Here is a 19,655-nt window from a genome sequence, read left to right on the forward strand (position 1 = left end):
CTCCATGTGGAAAGCTCCCACTGGGTTGAACAACATTTCACATGTTCCCGAGCAGCAAACCAGCCCCTGGCACCATCTCCTTTGACTCTGTTTTAATTACTTGCTCATAGTCTTTCACATCCTGGGGGCATTTTCCAATGAGCAGCAAAGATAAAGAAATAGAACTGCTCAAAAACTGATAAATTAAAAATGACTGAACCGATGTCTCAAGACAGAAATATTTATTGTAATTTATAACAAAGTCCACATTCCCAGGACAGAAGCACAATCCTATGAGCAGATTGAGAAAGACTGGGCCTGTGTTCTCTCAGGTTGTGAAGAATCCGAAGAGACTTCCTTGAAACTTTGGCCATTTCCCCAGAGCTTGGTGGGGTAGATTCGGGGAGGAGTTCTGGAATCGAGATGGAGACATTCTCAAAATTAGGGCTCAGCCATTTAGGATTGAGATAAGGTGGAGGTTCCTCACTGAGGATAGTGAATCTGGTCATCTCTGCACCAGAAAGCTGTGGAAAGGCCATTCTTGGGCAGGCTGAATACAGAGGTCGATAGATTTCTAGATATTAAAGATGTCAAGGGTCGGGGCACAGCATGTTAAAATGCTGCTGAGCCCGAGGGTCAGTCATGGTCTTCTTGAATGGTGCAGCAAGCTTGATGGACCAAATGGCCTCCTCCATCACCTTGGGAAGTCTGACCAAAACTTGCTGATGATAAACATTGAAGTTCCTCTACTTTAAAGCAAAGTACTCTTTCAGAATCTATAATTCTGAATAGTAAACGGTGGGCAGGAAATGATGCCAGTACACCACAACTCTGTCACACGGTCAGAAAATACAAATGCAATAGCACGGGGTCCTTTCTGTGCGTACAAATAGACTGCTGGAGGGAATATAGCTCAGGACATCGATCCAGGCTGTGGAACTTTCACACCCCCGATTCACAGCCTTTTGAGAGAAGTTATTTCTCTCTATCCCTGTTTTAATTCTGCTGCCCCTTATCCAAAAACTGTGACCTCTGGTTTAAGTTGTCCCACACGCGGAAACATCCTCGCTCCATCTCCCTCGTCAATCTCCTTTAGTATCTTATACATCTCATAGAATCATTACAGTGTGGAAAAGGGCTATTGGGCCTAAAAAGCCCACACCAACCCTCTAAAGAGGATCCCATCCCCCTCCTACTCTACATTTACCCCTGACTAATGCACCGAACCTGCATACTATGGGCAATTTCCTATGGCCAATCCAGCTGACCCGCACATCTTTAAACTGTGGGAGGAAACTGGAGCATCCAGAGGAAACCCACGCAGACACAAACTCCTATCACCCGAGGCTGGAATCGAACCCAGGACCCAAGTGCTGTTAGGTAGGAGCACTAACAGCTGAGCCAGCATGCCACCCATCTCAATTGGATCATCTTTCATTCTTCAAAACTCCAGAGAGTATAGGTCCAAACTGCTTAATCTCCCTTGATGAAACAAATCCCCTAGCTTGGGAATCAATCTTGTGAACTTTCTCTGAACTGTCTCCAAGACAATGACATCATTCCTCAATGAGGGGACCAACACTGTAAGCAGTTTTCATATTTGGTCTCACTCCATCTGGAATCATCTTGACTCAAAATATTAGTTTGCTCTCCCTCCATGGACGCTGCCTGACCCACTGTGATTTCCAGCATTTGCTGTTTGCAGTACAGATTCCAGCACCTGCAGTAATTTGCTCCGAGTAAAAAGTGAGGTCTGCAGATGCTGGAGATCAGAGCTGAAAATGTGTTGCTGGAAAAGCGCAGCAGGTTAGGCAGCATCCAAGGAACAGGAAATTCGACGTTTCGGGCCAGAGCCCTTCATCAGTAATTTGCTCCTACATGGTCTCACTAATGCCTTGTACATTTGCAGCAACACTTCCCTACTTTTAATACTTTATTCCTTTAGCAAGTAATGCCAAAATTCTGGTTGTCGTATTACCTGCTGTAATTGCTTATTAGTTTTTTGCAATTCATGTACAAGGTTACGCAGATCCCTCTGCAACAAAGCAGCCGACATCACTCGCTGTTTAGATAAAAAGTCGTCTTCCGAGTTCTCCACCTCAAACTTAACCACATTAAACTTCATCTGCCAACTTTTGGTCCATTTCACCTAAACTACAGGTCGTTCCGTTATAATGTGTGTTTCATTAATGTAAATTCACTGAAACACAATTGACAAATTGGGAACACTGTTTCTGAAGTGCAAGCTTTTAAAATGTGTGTTGGCTGTAACGCGATTACTTCACCAACACTTTGAGCGCTGTTTCTAAAGCGGGAACGCAACCATCGCATTATAAAAGAACTCCCTGTATCCATACCCAGTTGTAAATTTCTGATCTCTTCATTGCAAGTGAGTATCCCCCTATTTTAGATCCTGTGGCCGTCCATGCCCCATAAGGAGACAAGCCATTGGTAGAGCTTTCAAGATGTTATGTAAAGAGGAGATGTGGAGAGACCTGATAGCCCTTATGTGAAACCGATGATAGTGACCAGAAGGGTAAGGTTGGTAAAGGGTTAAAGCTGGTAAAGTGATAGAGCACATTAGAAATGGAGAGATGGGGACAGATAGGTTCAGATTAAATATGTGAAAAGGTTAGGGATTTGGAAAAGGTTAGGGATTTGGGAAGGTTAGGGATTTGGAAAAGGTGGGGTTTGGAATGGTTAGGGTTTTGGAATGGTTAAGAGTTTGGAAAGGTCAGGGATTTGGAATGGCTTTTGGAATGATTAGAGATTTGGAAAGATCTGGGATTTGAAAAGGTTAGGGATTTGGAAAGGTTAGAAAGTAAATAATCAACAACATGTTTGGTTGGTCCTCCTGGGCCTTTGTTCAGTCCGTGTATCTTAAACACATTATTTTACTTTAAATACATTGCTCTTATTTTTCTGGAAAAGCCCCTGACCTGTTGAACATTTACAGAATTTTCTGTTTTTATTGCTTTCATATACAATTTGTGAACTAGTTTGCAGTTTGAGTGGGTAACTTTAATCTCCGTTGTTGGGTGACAGACACAGAGGACTGGGTAGGCCATGGGGTTTATATGACTCCTGAATTCTGAAGGGTATAAACACAGCCACGTGCACAAGGTTAGAGCAGCCTGGCATCAGGAGGGTGTAATTGCTATGCTCCCACTCTGCACTGGCATCATGTGCTGCTTCCCTGATTCTGGAAGATTCAGATTTAGATTTTTATTGTCACGTATGCTCAGGTATAGGAAAGCAGATGTACTGTACAAAGGGAACCAATTCACCACTCTCCTCCACCACACTGGCTACGCACTCGATTACAAACTCTGAATTAAAAAAACAGCAGAAATAAAACAACGGTAAGGTCAGGCTGAGGGCAAGTCCCTAGGGCGATGCCAGTGATGAATGGCCTTGATTTGGAGAAAAGGGATAGAGGAATACTGACACTTTTCATTTGATTGATAAAATATCTTCAGGAAGCGTTCAAAACTACACTGTGTTTAAAGTTGAAGAGTTCTTGCAATGTTTAGGGGAATACAAGGGTTGGGGGGGGGGGCACGAGTGCAGGCGGATAGTTTGAGAGCCTGGCCCTGGAGGGGCATTGAGGGGGTGGGGCAGTGTGGGGGAGGGGCAGTGTGGGGGAGGGGCAGTGAGGGGGTGGGGCAGTGTAGGGGGTGGGGCAGTGTGGGGGAGGGGCAGTGTGGGGGCAGGGCAGTGAGGGGGTGGGGCAGTGTAGGGGGTGGGGCAGTGTGGGGGAGGGGCAGTGAGGGGGTGGGGCAGTGTAGGGGGTGGGGCAGTGTGGGGGAGGGGCAGTGTGGGGGCAGGGCAGTGAGGGGGTGGGGCAGTGTGGGGGAGGGGGAGTGAACAGTAGGGTGTCAGTCAGGACAACATGAATGATGGAGGGAGCTGGAGAGTTCTGGATTGGGCCTGGGTGTGGAATTGATGGGCTAGGCCGAGAGAGATTCTATCAATGGGAGGGCTTGGTCTGAAAATGGGTCCCAGTGAGTTTGTGCTCCTGGTGTGTCACAGCGGAATTGTATCTGCTTGGAAGGAAGAATTGGAGGGAGAGATACCATCAAGTTCTTCAGGCTGTTCTGGAGGAGGAGCCCACCTTGTCAGGTACCATTGAGGATGTGAAAAAGCTGGCTGGCCTTGATGGGAACTTTCAGACCCTGTGAGAGTATTTTCAAAACCCTTCTCTTTTTTTAATGAATAATGTTAAACAGCTTTGTGAGGTAAAATCGATGTGTTTAAGATCAAATATAGTATATGTATTTATCTGTTCTTCTACTCTCAGCTCTCCGATCCTGGAATGACAATCGCTGCAGTCGGGAATTTCCATTTGTTTGTAAAATTCCTTCCCTGGAGAACAATTAATTACCAGGAGTGCCTTGGGCTGTTTGGATTTCAGTTTGAAGTGAATTTCTCTAACAACAGCCTCGAAACTCAAACGTTCAAAAGCAACTGAGCAAATCAACTTTCCAAAGTTCTCATCAAAGTGCTACACCATTTAGTGTCAATATTGACTTCTCTGAGTTAAAAGAGAAGGCCATTGGCTCATGTTGTGGCCCTTTTACTTTCAATCTTCAATTAATCATCGTCTTTTTGATATGTACCATGATCGCATTGTGTAGAACATTAATATTCCCAAATCGACTTTCTGTCCCACGTATGGTCATTGTTTTTGATTGATTGATCAAATTGGTTTCCAAGAATGTATTAGTTTGAGATTTGTCATGTATATTTGTCTTATGATAGATCATTTAGTCATAAACCTCTCAAAATATGTTTTTTTTCTGATTTAACAAGAGCTCAGAAATAGATGCTTTTAATTTCACATTGCTGTTTACACTTCAGCACATTAGTAGAATGTTACATTTTATTTCATTTTCAGTATAATTGTATTTTTAATCTTATCACAATTTCCCACCTTCCACTTATTTGCTCCAGGAAGTTGCCTGAACAAGTTAGAACCTAGAACATAGAAAAATACAGCGCCGATCCAAGCCCACCTAACCTACACTAGCCCACTATCCTCCATATGCCTGTCCAATGCCCGTTTAAATGCCCATAAAGAGGGAGAGTCCACCACTGCTACTGGCAAGGCATTCCATGAACTCACGACTCGCTGAGTAAAGAATCTACCCCTAACATCTGTCCTATACCTACCACCCCTTAATTTAAAGCTGTGTCCCCTAGTAACAGCTGACTCCATACGCGGAAAAAGGTTCTCACTGTCAACCCTATCTAAACCCCTAATCATCTTGTACACCTCTATCAAATCTACCCAAACCTTCTCTTCTCCAATGAGAACAGCCCCAAGTGCCTCAGCCTTTCCTCATACGATCTTCCTACCATGCCAGGCAACATCCTGGTAAACCTCCTCTGCACCCGTTCCAGTGCCTCCACATCCTTCCTATAGTATGGCGACCAAAACTGCACACAATACTCCAGATGAGGCCGCACCAGAGTCTTATACAACTGCAACATGACCTCAGGACTCCGGAACTCAATTCCTCTACCAATAAAGCCAAGTACACCATATGCCTTCTTCACAGCACTGTTTACCTGGGTGGCAACTTTCAGAGATCTGTGTACATGGACACCAAGATCCCTCTGCTCATCCACACTACCAAGTATCCGACCATTAGCCCAGCATCTCCATCTTCTTGTTACTCTTCTCCACCTTCTTGTTACTCTTCTCCACCTTCTTGTTACTCTTGTTCACAAGTTGTTCACGTGTGTCTCTCCGTCTTGCCCCGGATCCTCCCACCGGCTCATCCCACTGAACAGCTGTCAAGTTCCCTTCGAAGGCTCCCATATTCATTGATATAGTTCATGATTCTTTCTGCTCAACTCACCTCCAGTTTTATTCAACTAACTCTACTCCACTAAGACTATTCAAGCAAATAGTTTCACATCTCTAACCTCCCAATCCATCCTGTTTCCTTCTCAATCATCTCTACCCATCCCACTCCCAATCTCTAACATCCCTGTCCAGGGTGTTCCCAATCTCTAACATCCCTGTCCAGGGTGTTCCCAATCTCTAACATCCCTGTACATCTGATTCTCAATTTTTAACATCCCTGACCATCCCATTCCCAATCTCTAACCACCCAGATCAGCTCATTCCCAATCTCTGATCTCCCAGTCCTATCCAAGGCCTTTGAACAGGCTGTTGCTTCAAACCTGTGTCCATTGTAAAGCTACTCTATGTTTTATTTCCTCCATTGAGGTTTTTGGTCCTGCTACATTAACAGAGCAGCTCTCAGGAAAGTGTGAGTGATGTGTGTGACTGTGGCCCAGGTAATCCTTCCCTCCTCCCCCTCTCTGATCTGTCTTCTACCTTTCTGCCAGCTGACCACCCCATCAGTGCCCAGGCCAGCCCAGCCCAGCCCAGCCCAGCCTGGGCAGTCACCTGTGAACTCTCTAACTCCCCATAACCAGAGGATTGCTGACAGTGTTCTGTTTCCTGCTCCTGCCCCATTCTCTCCTGTGTACCTGAGACTGAACCTTCGGTCCCTCGTCTTTCACATCAACGTGCTGTTCCATCAGCAGCCAAGTGTTAATTTCCTCATGTTCACTGACGATACCCAGTCCTACCTCACCAGCAGCTCTCTCCTTCCCCTCATTATATTGAACTTGTCACACTGTACTCCCAGTCCACAGAACCAGACAAACAAAATTATTCTCCAACTAACTATTGGGAAGATTGAGCCCAGTTTCCACTCCAAGCTCTGTTTCCTGGCTTAGCTATAATTTCTCTGTCAGTTCTCTGAGGCTGCAATGGGGTTACATGTAGACTCTTCACAGCTTTGTTGTGTGAATTGATTGTGAGATGAGTTTCTGGCTGCAGGCTGGATTCCAGCCTTGCATTAAGTCATCTCCTGCTGAGAATCTTGCCCGTGCCTTTGTCACTTCTGTACTTAGGCCATTCCACTGCAACCTGGCTAGCCTCCTGCTTTCTACTAGCTGTTGTGCCCTAACTCACACCCAGTGCCAATCACAAACCATCCCCTAGACTGAGTTCAACAATCTCTCGAGGTTGATATTTCCACCTTGTTTTCTAATTCCTTCAGATGCAAGCCATGTCCCTCTGTAATCTCCTGCAGCCCCACAAGCCCCAGACATATCTGCCCTTCTCCAATCCTAACTCTTTCAGGATCTCTGAGTTTAATTGTCCCACAATCACAGGCTGTGTTCAAAACCTCTCTGACACTCGATTTCCCTTTCCTCCTGAAAAGGTGCTGCTTACAATCTACCTCAGCTGCCCAAACATCTCGCTATGTGAGTCAGAGTCAAATATTATTGGTAAAAAGGTTCCTGTAAAGCACCTTGAGACATGTTACCATCTTCATATTGTTGCTGTTATGAGTTTGATCCAATTCAGAAACCTGTCTTGTTGTATCTCACAGAGATTTCTACGTCATATATCTGGCGTATTGTAATCTCCCTGATCTTTCAGAGGTGCTGGTGAAGTGTGAAATATTGCAGTTCAGGCGCACACAATTTTACCATCTGCCCAACTTCTGAGATTGAGACCAGAACAGCCTGATGGGAAGGAAATGTTACGTGGACAGAACGCAAATTAAAATCAGACGATACCGACAAAGGCTGTCCAGATGCTGCAAAGTGCCAAATGATATCCCTAATAGTCATTCAATACCCACAGAGATTTTGCGTTAAATATCACAAGACATGAAGAAAGTGATAGTGTGGCTGAACACAATAGTAGCTTCATCAGTCTCATCATTTCCAAACATGTTTCTGAACTGACCCAATATGCTGTACTCTTCCAGTGATTTCTACAAATTCAGAAACATTCTGATTGATAAATGTCACTCACAGGAGGAATTGTTGGGTGATATAAAGAAAGTTGCTGGGTGTGATATGTTTCCAATGTTGGCCAAGTATGTGTTAAGCATAAAGATCAGATTAGCAAGGAATGAGGGCAACTGGTAAACAGATTTACAAAGTTGAACAATGTGACTGATTACTAATTGTTAAACATTGGGACTGCGCCTGCATTTGAATTTTAAAATCATTTTTATCATGTACAGTTTGCTGCTTTTAGCTTATTACTGTTTGATTCGAAAATAAACCATTTAATAATTGGCAGTTTTGCATAACTAAAGCTGTAATCCTGTTCCAAAACATCAAAACATTGCTAAAGGCAGATCTGATTTGGGTTCTTTATGTGATGTTTTCTGGTCAGTTTTATTCATTTCAGAATCTTTAGTGTGTGGAGCAGCTCACAAAACATGGCAATTATTTTAAACAGCTAGCGTTATTTCTGGATCACAGTTAAAACTGATTGTGTCAAAACATGTAGACAATCAGATTGCAAAAGGGATTTCACATTTAGCTCCTTGACAGAAAACAACGGCAGATTTAACTATCCCCTGGGACTGACCTTGCACATGTCCTGGTGTTCCTGCAGTGCTGTTACACACAGACCTCCAAACGAATGCCAGCTACTTAGAAACTGATGCCCCGATTAATTAAATACAATCATACAGGGTATTTCGCCCACAGTGAAGCATCTGATACACAGTAACAGTGACTGTTACACAGTGGGTATGGTTACACAGTAACGGTGACTGTTACACAGTGGATATGGTTACACACTAACAGTGACTGTTACACAGTGGATATGGTTACACTCTAATGGTGACTGTTACACAGTGGATATGGTTACACAGTAACAGTGACTGTTACCCAGTGGATATGGTTACACAGTAACAGTGACTGACACACAGTGGATATGGTTACACAGTAACAGTGACTGTTACTCAGTGGGTATGGATACACAGTAACAGTGAGTGTTACACAGTGAGTATGGTTACACAGTAACAGTAACTGTTACACAGTGGGTATGGATACACAGTAACAATGACTGTTACACAGTGGATATGGTTACACAGTAGCAGTGAGTGTTACACAGTGGATATGGATACACAGTAATGGTGACTGTTACACAGTGGATATGGTTACACAGTAACGGTGACTGTTACATAGTGGATATGGTTACACAGTAACAGTGACTGTTACACAGTGGATATGGTTACACAGTAACAGTGACTGTTACTCAGTGGATATGGTTACACAGTAACAGTGACTGTTACTCAGTGGATATGGATACACAGTAACGGTGACTGTTACTCACTGGATATGGTTACACAGTAACAGTGACGGTTACACAGTAACAGTGACTGTTACTCAGTGGATATGGTTACACAGTAACAGTGACTGTTACACAGTGGATATGGTTACACAGTAACGGTGACTGTTACACAGTGGATATGGTTACACAGTAACAGTGACTGTTACACAGTGGATATGGTTACACAGTAACAGTGACTGACACACAGTGGGTATGGTTACACAGTAACAGTGACTGTTACCCAGTGAATATGGTTAAACAGTAACAGTGACGGTTACACAGTAACAGTGACTGACACACAGTGGATATGGTTACACAGTAACGGTGACTGTTACACAGTGGATATGGTTACACACTAACGGTGACTGTTACCCAGTGGATATGGTTAAACAGTAACAGTGACTGTTACACAGTGGGTATGGTTACACAGTAACAGTGACTGTTACTCACTGGATATGGTTACACACTTACGGTGACTGTTACACAATGGGTATGGTTACACAGTAACAGTGACTGTTACTCACTGGATATGGTTACACACTAACGGTGACTGTTACACAGTGGATATGGTTACACAGTAACAGTGACTATTACACAGTGGATATGGTTACACAGTAACAGTGACTGTTACACAGTGGGTATGGTTACACAGTAACAGTGACTGACACACAGTGGATATGGTTACACAGTAACAGTGACTGTTACTCACTGGATATGGTTACACACTTACGGTGACTGTTACACAATGGGTATGGTTACACAGTAACAGTGACTGTTACTCACTGGATATGGTTACACACTAACGGTGACTGTTACACAGTGGATATGGTTACACAGTAACAGTGACTATTACACAGTGGATATGGTTACACAGTAACAGTGACTGTTACACAGTGGGTATGGTTACACAGTAACAGTGACTGACACACAGTGGATATGGTTACACAGTAACAGTGACTGTTACTCACTGGATATGGTTACACACTAACGGTGACTGTTACCCAGTGGATATGGTTAAACAGTAACAGTGACTGTTACCCAGTGGATATGGTTAAACAGTAACAGTGACTGTTACACAGTGGGTATGGTTACACAGTAACAGTGAGTGTTACACAGTGGATATGGTTACACAGTAACAGTGACTGTTACTCACTGGATATGGTTACACACTTACGGTGACTGTTACACAATGGGTATGGTTACACAGTAACAGTGACTGTTACTCACTGGATATGGTTACACACTAACGGTGACTGTTACACAGTGGATATGGTTAAACAGTAACAGTGACTGTTACCCAGTGGGTATGGTTACACAGTAACAGTAACTGAAGCCGATCTAACCTACGGTATTCTTGATCTACATCAGTATATTACACTCTATGTCATTAGTTCCTAGTTTGTTCAAAAATCTTTAATAGGACTCCTTATCCGAAACCTTCAAGAAATCCATGTACAAAGAACACAGAAAACGTCCAGCCCAGGAACAGGCCCTTCTGCCCTCCAAGCCTGAGCCGATCCAAATGTACTGTCTAAACCTGTCGGTCAATTCCTAAGCCTCTGTATCCTTCTGCTCCCCACCTACTCATGCATCTGTCCAGATGCATCTTAAATCAATCTACCATGCCTATCTCTACCACCTCTGCTGGCAACGCGTTCCAGATGCCCACCACACTCTGTGTGAAGTATTTGCCATGTGTATCCCCCTAAAACTTTCCACTTCTCGTCTTGAAAGCGTGACCTCTCGTTATTGAATCCTTCACCCTGGGAAAAAGCTAGTCTCTACCCACCCTGTCTATACCCTTGATGATTTTATAAATCTCAATCAGGTCCCCCCTCGATCTCCTTTTTTCTAGTGAAAATAAACCTAACCTACTCAACCTCTCTTCATAGCTAGCACCTTCCATACCAGGACACATCCTCGATTACCTTCTCTGCACCCTCTCCAAAGCATCCACATCCTTTTGGTAACGTGGCGACCAGAACTGTACACAGTATTCCAAATGCGGCTGAACCAATGTCTTGTACAATTTTAACATGACCTGTCAGCTCTTATACTCAATACCCCGTCCAATGAAGGCAAGCATACTATATGCCTTCTTGACCACTCTATCCACCTGTGCAGCAACCTTCAGGATACAATGGACCTGCACTCCCAGATCTCTCTGCTCATCAACTTTTCCCAAGGCTCTTCCATTCATTGTATAATTCGCCTGAGAATTAGTCTTGCCTAAATACATCACCTCACATTTGTCTGGATTGAAAGCCATCTGCCACTTCTCCGTCCAACTTTCCAGTCTATTATGGGCGGCACAGTGACACAGTGGTTAGCACTGCTGCCTCACAGCGCCAGAGATCTGGGTTCAATTCCTGCTTCAGGCAACTCTCTGTGTGGAGTTTGCACATTCTCCCCGTGTCTGCGTGGGTTTCCTCCGGGTGCTCCGGTTTCCTCCCATAATCCAAAGATGTGCAGGTTAGGTGAATTGGCCATGCTAAATTGCCCGTAGTGTTAGGTGAAGGGGTAAATGTAGGGGAATGGGTCTGGGTGGGTTGCTCTTCGGACGGTCGGTGTGGACTTGTTGAGCCAGAGGGCCTGTTTCCACACTGTAAGTAATCTAAAAAAATCAGCCCTGACCTTCCCAGCAGCCCTCACTTCAGTCCTCTTTCTCTCCTCGCTGCTTTGGAAAAATGGGTTCACCTTTACCCTTGTGTAACATCTTTAAGGAATTCCAATAAACTGTTTAAACATAATTTCCCTTTGTCAAAAGCCATTGGTACTTACTACCTTCCCATTCTCACCTTCCCGTGATCAATACTCACAATTTAGTTTCTTTCCTTTTTAGATGCTGATATAAACTTTTACCATCCAGTTTTATATTTCTAGCTAGCTTCCTTTCTTATGCTCCCACTTCTTATTTTTGATGAACTTTTCAGTCACTCATTGCTCTTTATATTCTGGATCAGTGGTGCTGGAAGAGCACAGCAGTTCAGGCAGCATCCAAGGAGCAGCAAAATCGACGTTTCGGGTAAAAGCCCTTCATCAGGAATATAGTGTGTCCCATCATTTCACCTGCCCTTTCACTTTGTGAATTTTTGTGCTTTTACCATAACTTTTGATGCTTTCCTGAATTTCTTAAGTTAACTCCGAATCATAGCTCCTGCTGATGGAATTCTTCTTTATTACTGCTATTTAGGTTCAATTTGACCCAGTGAGGATGAAGGAATGAGGAGAAAGTGAGGACTGCAGATGCTGGAGATCAGCAGGTCTGTGCTTTTCCAGCCCTGAAGAAGGGCTCATGCCCGAAACGTCGATTCTCCTGCTCCTTGGATGCTGCCTGACCTGCTGCGCTTTTCCAGCAACACATTTTCAGCTCAGGATGAAGGAATGGCCATGTGGTCCCATGTCAGGCTGGTGTGTTATTTACAGTACAGGAAGTTCCCATGCTCCTGCAGCCTTCTGGGTAATAGAGGTCATAGGGTTGGGCAGGGTTTGAGAAAGTTTTTGAAGAGTTGTTGCAGTGTGTCTCTGAGATGATAAACTCTCCTACACACTGTGCACCAGTGGGAAAGATAACAAGGTGCGGACTCTCCTTATTGTAGTTGTAACAGAACATTTCCACTGGATATAGCTGCATCACAAAAGCTGTGACAACTGAATGGGAATAAAGAAATGGTGCTAGCCTAGTGTTAATGGTATTTATTTTCTGTGAGACCCAAAGGAATTGGATTTGTACACCTGAAACTTTTGTGAAACTCTTTCTTTTCAGGATGTTTAATTCCACAAGCTGTGGCTTGTCTGCAGTTCTCTAATAGAGATTAACTTGTGCATACAATATTGTTACAGTTACATGGAAGGGTCTTAACTTCTGTAACAAACGCAAAGCTTTGTCATGTTTACCACAAGCTGACACGAAGCTTTCGGACTGGGTCAGTCTGTTGTCTCTATTCCAAAGGGGGCAGGAGATGGTGGAGGACAGGTCTGCTCAAAGGCTAGGAGGTTTCTTTCCAGAATCCTCACCACAGGAGATAGGTGGGGGTCTCACAGGAGATAGATAGGTGGGGGTCTCACAGGAGATAGATAGGTGGGGGTCTCACAGGAGAAAGATCAGTGGGGGTCTCACAGGACAAAGATAGGTGGGGGTCTCACAAGACAAAGATAGGTGGGGGTCTCACAGGAGATAGATAGCTGGGGATCTCACAGGAGAAAGATAGATGGGGGTCTCACAGGAGATAGATAGGTGGGGGTCTCACAGGAGATAGATAGGTGGGGGTCTCACAGGAGAAAGATAGGTGGGGGTCTCACAGGAGAAAGAAAGTGGGGGTCTCACAGGAGATAGATAGGTGGGGGTCTCACAGGAGATAGGTGGGGGTCTCACTGGAGATAGATAGGTGGGGGTCTCACAGGAGAAAGATAGGTGGGGGTCTCACAGGAGATAGGTGGGGGTCTCACAGGAGAAAGAAAGTGGGAGTCTCACAGGAGATAGATGGGGGTCTCACATGATAACGATAGGAATTGACCTTGGACTGGTGTCTGGGAAGGTCCAGAGGTGCATTGCATTTTTTGTTCATTCATTGGATGTGGGCACCGCTGGCTGGGCCAGTATTTATTGCTCATCCCTAGTGGAGAAGGATGTGCTGACCTGTCTTCTTGAACTATGATGTGGAGCTGCCAATGTTGGACTGCTCTTCCAGCACCACTAATCCAGAATCTGGTTTCCAGCATCTGCAGTCATTGTTTTTACCTCGTTGATTTTAACCCTACTGCGAATCCTCTTGCAAGGCTGCCTGCCTTGAAGAAGTTTTCCTCCTCTCTCTACAAGAATCTCAGGGAGTCCCTCCCCCACTGCAACTCCCAGGTCATTTTCCTCATTTCCCCTTCCCCCTACCTCACCCTAGTTCCAAACTTCCAGCTCAGCACTGTCCCCATGACTTGTCCTACCTGCCTAGCTCCTTTTCCACCTATCCACTCCACCCACCTCCCTGACCTATCACCTTCATCCCCTCCCCCACTCACCCATTGTACTCTATGCTACTCTCTCCCCACCCCCACCCTCCTCTAGCTTATCTCTCCACACTTCAGGCTCTCTGCCTTTATTCCTGATGAAGGGCTTTTGCCCAAACGTCGATTTTACTGCTCCTCGGATGCTGCCTGAACTGCTGTGCTCTTCCAGCACCACTGATCCAGAATATGGTTTCCAGCATCTGCAGTCATTGTTTTTACAAAGTTAAAAATCACACAATACCAGCTTATGGTCCAATAGGTTTATTTGGAAATACTGACTTTTGGAACACTGCACCTTCATCAGGTAACTAGTGAGACAGTTAGTTCATGTGACATTTTATAAATTCCTACTTTGGAAATAGAACCAGTCCGACTCAAGGTTAGGATACAGACGGACTCTAACCATACACCTTTAATGCACTGTCTGAGCTGAGATGTCATTTTTTTTAAATAAAACCTGAACTTATCTCAGGAATGTGACTTGAAAGAAATTCTGGGATTGACATATTAATGAATCAAAACCTGCAACCCCATTCTAAAAGATGAAAGACTTAACAGCAACCTAGGTTTGTTCAATACACACGGGGAGAGTGAGGACTGCAGATGCTGGAGATTAGAGCCAAGTGTGTGTTGCTGGAAAAGCACAGCAGGTCAGGCAGCATCCGAGGAGCAGGATAATTGATGTTTCTGGCATAAGCTCTTCATCAGGAATCCCGGAAGGGGCACTGCCTGACCTACTGTGCTTTTCCAGCACCACACTAATGACCTTGTTCAATACATCGCATAAGTTGTATGACTCTTTGATCTTTTACAATAAATTCTGTGTCCTATGATTCTGCCCCACTACTTACTGATGAAGGAGCAGTGCTCTGAAAGCTAGTGCTTCCAAATAAACATGTTGGACAATAACCTGGTGTGTGATTTTTAACTTTGCCCACCCCAGTCCAACACCGGCTCCTCCACAGTATGGCCACCTGAAGGTGAGCACCTCCCTCTGCAGTGTGTTTAAGATTTGAGCCACTCCAATACTGTGGCCTCCCACTCCTTGTCATGCCTGGATTTTCTGATTTTCTGGTACTCTGCCTCACACTGTGGGTCAGTTCAGTGCATACATGGTCTATAGCCTTGGGTGGAAGTGCCTGGGCTCCTCAGAGTGGGCAAGTAATCACTCGTGCTGAGAAATGTAGAAAGAGAGGGAGAGAGAGAGAGAAAGAGCAAGAAGGGTGGGAGCTTTTCACTTTGACTGGGACATGGAGCTAGCAATGTTGGATCAGCTGTTCAGCACCTCGGCCTAATTTGCTTCCTGTCATCACACCACATCCCATCCAGTGTCTGTCTCTGAAAGCACAGGGTTACTTTTTAATAAAGTCATTTAAACTGATGGTAGCAATCTTTTGGAAGTTAAATACTTTGGTAGTTTGTGATATTTTTGCTGTTCCCTTCATGGTCAAATAAAGAAGATATTCACTTGGATGTATCATCAGTTATTTCTATCACATGTTGCTTGGCTCATTTATAGGGCAATGGTCATTTGTTTTAACCAGGTCTTAGCTGAGTTTGTTGCCGCTAAATTGAACCTGAGAAACTAAATTACATCGAAGCACAGACACCAGGAGCAGGAGAAGGCCATTCTGCCCTTTGCGTCTGTTCTCGCCATTCAATCTTGATCATGGCTGATCACCCAACTCTGAACCTTGTTCCTGCTTTTAACCCATTATCCTTTGATTCCTTGAGACCCAAGAATGGTATCGAACTCCTTCTTGAAAATTGGGATTAATTTTACATCAGCTGGAGTTTGATTCTGTAACATAGGAAACACAACAGCTTATTTGCAGCCATCAGAGTCCATAAACAGTGAAAGGTAAAGTCACTCACTCATGAGAGAGAAGCAACTTGTGGGGTTTAACCTGAGGGTCACCGTGCCTCAGGTGAGGAGTGAGGTTGAGAAGGAGATCCTTCATGGAAATCTCAGCTGGTGTGAGAATTGAACCCACGCTGCATCACAAACCAGCTGTCCAACCATCTGAGCTACCAGCCCCCAATGATGGCAATGCAATAATGAGAGATTTGCAAGAAATATTTCTGAACACAGATACAACTTGAAAGTAAAAGGCAGTAGGATTATACTGCAGGGGGAAATGGGGAGGGCAAAAAGGGGGCATGAGATGATGTGGGTGTGAGCATCAGAGGGACAGTTAGTAAGTTTGCAGATGACACCAAAATTGGAGATGTAGTGGACAGTGAAGAGGGTTACCTCAGATTACAACAGGATCTGGACCAGATGGGCCAATGGGCTGAGAAGTGGCAGATGGAGTTTAATTCAGATAAATGTGAGGTGCTGCATTTTGGGAAAGCAAATCTTAGCAGGACTTATACACTTAATGGTAATGTCCTAAGGAGAGTTGCTGAACAAAGAGACCTTGGAGTGCAGGTTCATAGCTCCTTGAAAGTAGAGTCGCAGGTAGATAGGATAGTGAGGAAGGCGTTTGGTATGCTTTCCTTTATTGGTCAGAGTATTGAGTACAGGAGTTGGGAGGTCATGTTGCGGCTGTACAGGACATTGGTTAGGCCACTGTTGGAATATTGCGTGCAATTCTGGTCTCCTTCCTATTGGAAAGATGTTATGAAACTTGAAAGGGTTCAGAAAAGATTTACAAGGATGTTGCCAGGGTGGAGGGTTTGAGCTACAGGGAGAGGCTGAACAGGCTGTGGCTGTTTTCCCTGGAGTGTCAGAGTCTGTGGGGTGACCTGATAAAGGTTTATTAAATCATGAGGGGCATGGATAGGATAAATAGACAAGGTCTTTTCTCCCTGGGGTCGGGAAGTTCAGAACTAGAGGGCATAGGTTTAGGGTGAGAGGGGAAAGACATAAAAGAGACCTAAGGGGCAACCTTTTTTCATGCAGAAGGTGGTGTGTGTATGGAATGAGCTGCCAGAGGAAGTGGTGGAGGCTGGTACAATTGCAACATTTGAGAGGCATTTGGATGGGTATATGAATAGTAATGGTTTGGAGGGATATGGGCCAGGTGCTGGCAGGTGGGACTAGATTGGGTTGGGATATCTGGTCGGCATGGACGGGTTGGACCGAAGGGCCTGTTTTCATGCTGTACATCTCTATGACTCTGTAACTGTATGTCTGTGATCTAGATTAGATTAGATTACTTACAGTGTGGAAACAGGCCCTTCGGGGCCGACTCGCCAATGCACAACCCACCCATACCCCTACATTTACCCCTTACCTAACACTACGGGCAATTTAGCATGGCCAATTCACCTGACCCGCACATCTTTGGACTGTGGGAGGAAACCGGAGCACCTGGAGGAAACCCACACAGACACGGGGAGAACGTGCAAACTCCACACAGTCAGTCGCCTGAGGCGGGATTGAACCCGGGTCTCAGGCGCTGTGAGGCAGCAGTGCTAACCACTGTGCCACAGTGGCACCCTATTTTGAAAGCAGTTGGGAAGATCATTTATTTATTGGGCTAATTAGCTGTACTTTTGTTGTTGAAAGTCAGAAAGTAGAACAGCAATGATCATGCATCCTCCTGAAGAAATGTTTGCATTAGATTGTAACTAAATCTATGATAGTCCAATCTATACACACTAAATTCTCCAAATCCTTGAATAATGCAAAGCACACAGAAGGTTTAATTAAATATGCTTTCTACAATCTTATTCCTTTGGATCAAATATATTAGTCTAATTTGGTTAGCAGTTACTGCCCTTTCTGTTTGAATTCATGTATATCTGAACATCAGAGTGCATCTGGGAAAACTTAACAAACAGCAAACTTCACAACTAATCCTGGAGGAACCTGTTTGGGAGAGGTCACAGCACAGGAACAGATAAGTGAATAGATTTAAGTGTAGCTTTGTTGTAAATCTACGAAACTGATTAGAGTTCTTTCTTGATTATACGTTTAATTGAGATATGTCTCTTAAGTCAGAAGTATTAAATTAGCCTGGAGCAATGTTTTGTGGAGGAATAAGACAGTGCTATTTTCCGGGACTATAGTTTGGAAGAAACAAAAATGGTCTTTAATAGAATGATATGGTCTTCTTATCGGATGTGGGAGTTTAGGGAGAGATTATGATTTACTGAGGATCATATCTGCAATAAATGCCATTGGTAGCAAATCCCATCAGATCGAATGGATCGGTTGGAGAGGCAGTTAGAGGCAATAAGGAATTAACAAGAGCAAGGGGATGTGATGGGTGGCAGTGATAGGAAGGGAGAAAAGCCACAGATACAGTCACAGAGATGGGTTAACTCGAGGAAAGTAGGCAGGGTAGGCAGGTAATGAGGAGTCTTCTGTGGCTATCCCCATTCCAAACAGGAATGCTGTTTTGGAAAATGTAGGGGGTGATGGATTCTCAGGGGAACGTAGCACGAACAGCCAAGTTTCTGGTATTGAGACGGGCTCTAATGCAACAAGGGCTATGTCGGGTTCCAAGAGACCAATTGTGTTAGGGGATTCTGTAATCCGAGGTACAGACAGATGTTTCTGTGGCCAGCAGAGAAAAAGCAGAATGGTGTGTTGCTTCCCTAGTGCCAGGATCAAGGATGTCTCAGAGAGGGTGCAGAATGTTCTCACGGGGGAGAGGGGCCAGCAGGAGGTCATCGTCCACATTGGAACCAACGTCATAGGAAGGGAAAAGGTTAAGGTTCTGAAGGGAGATTACAGAGTTAGGCAGGAATTTAAAAAGGAGGTCCTCGAGAGTAGTAATATCTGGATTACTCCCAGTGCTACAAGCTAGTGAGGGCAGGAATAGGAGGATAGAGCAGATGAATGCATGGCTGAGGTGCTGGTGTATGGGAGAAGGATTCACACTTTTGGATCATTAGAATCTATTCTGGGGTACAAGTGACCTGCACAAGAAGGATAGATTGCACCTAAATTGGAAGGTGATTAATATACTGGCAGGGAGATTTCTAGACCTGCTCGGGAGGATTTAAACTAGTAAGGTGGGGGGTGGGACCCAGGGAGATAGTGAGGAATAAGATCAATCTGAGATCAGAAGCGAGTCAAACAGTCAGGGCAGGCAGGGACAAAGCAGAGAACAAGGTAGGACTGATAAATAAACTGCATTTATTTAAATGCAAGGGGCCTAACAGGGAAGGCAGATGAACTCAGGGCATGGTTAGGAACATGGGACTGGGATATCATAGTAATTACAGAAACATGGTTCAGGGATGGGCAGGACTGGCAACTTAATGTTCCAGGATACAAATGCTACAGGAAGGATAGAAAGGGAGGCAAGAGAGGAGGGGGAGTGGCACTTTTGATCAGGGATAGCATTACAGCTGTGCTGAGGGAGGATATTCCCAGAAATACATCCAGGGAAGTTATTTGGGTGGAAGTGAGAAATAAGAAAAGGTTGATCACCTTTTTGGGATTGTATTATAGACCCCCTAATAGTCAGAGGGAAATTGAGAAACAAATTTGTAAGTAGATTTCAGTTATCTGTAAGAATGATAGGGTGGTTATGGTAGGGAATTTTAACTT

The 19,655-nt window shown here is 44.5% G+C and overlaps 1 protein-coding gene across 2 annotated transcripts in view; it reads left to right on the top strand.

Moving 5' to 3' along the window:
• The window catches only part of clec19a (C-type lectin domain containing 19A), a 52,707-nt gene extending 40,340 nt beyond the window's left edge, over window positions 1-12,367 (top strand). The window contains exon 5 of one of the 2 annotated variants that reach the window (XM_060840097.1): window positions 12,339-12,367. In XM_060840097.1, coding sequence (XP_060696080.1) covers window positions 12,339-12,349 — 11 coding nt within the window. In that variant the 3' untranslated portion in view covers window positions 12,350-12,367. Of the gene's footprint in view, window positions 1-4,279; window positions 4,634-12,338 lie in introns of those variants that run through there. The other variant, XM_060840095.1, reaches the window with a different exon arrangement.
• Window positions 12,368-19,655: the final 7,288 nt, after the last annotated feature.

This window comes from Hemiscyllium ocellatum, chromosome 20 (assembly GCF_020745735.1).
Source record: "Hemiscyllium ocellatum isolate sHemOce1 chromosome 20, sHemOce1.pat.X.cur, whole genome shotgun sequence".
NCBI classification, from domain to species: Eukaryota; Metazoa; Chordata; class Chondrichthyes; order Orectolobiformes; family Hemiscylliidae; genus Hemiscyllium; species Hemiscyllium ocellatum.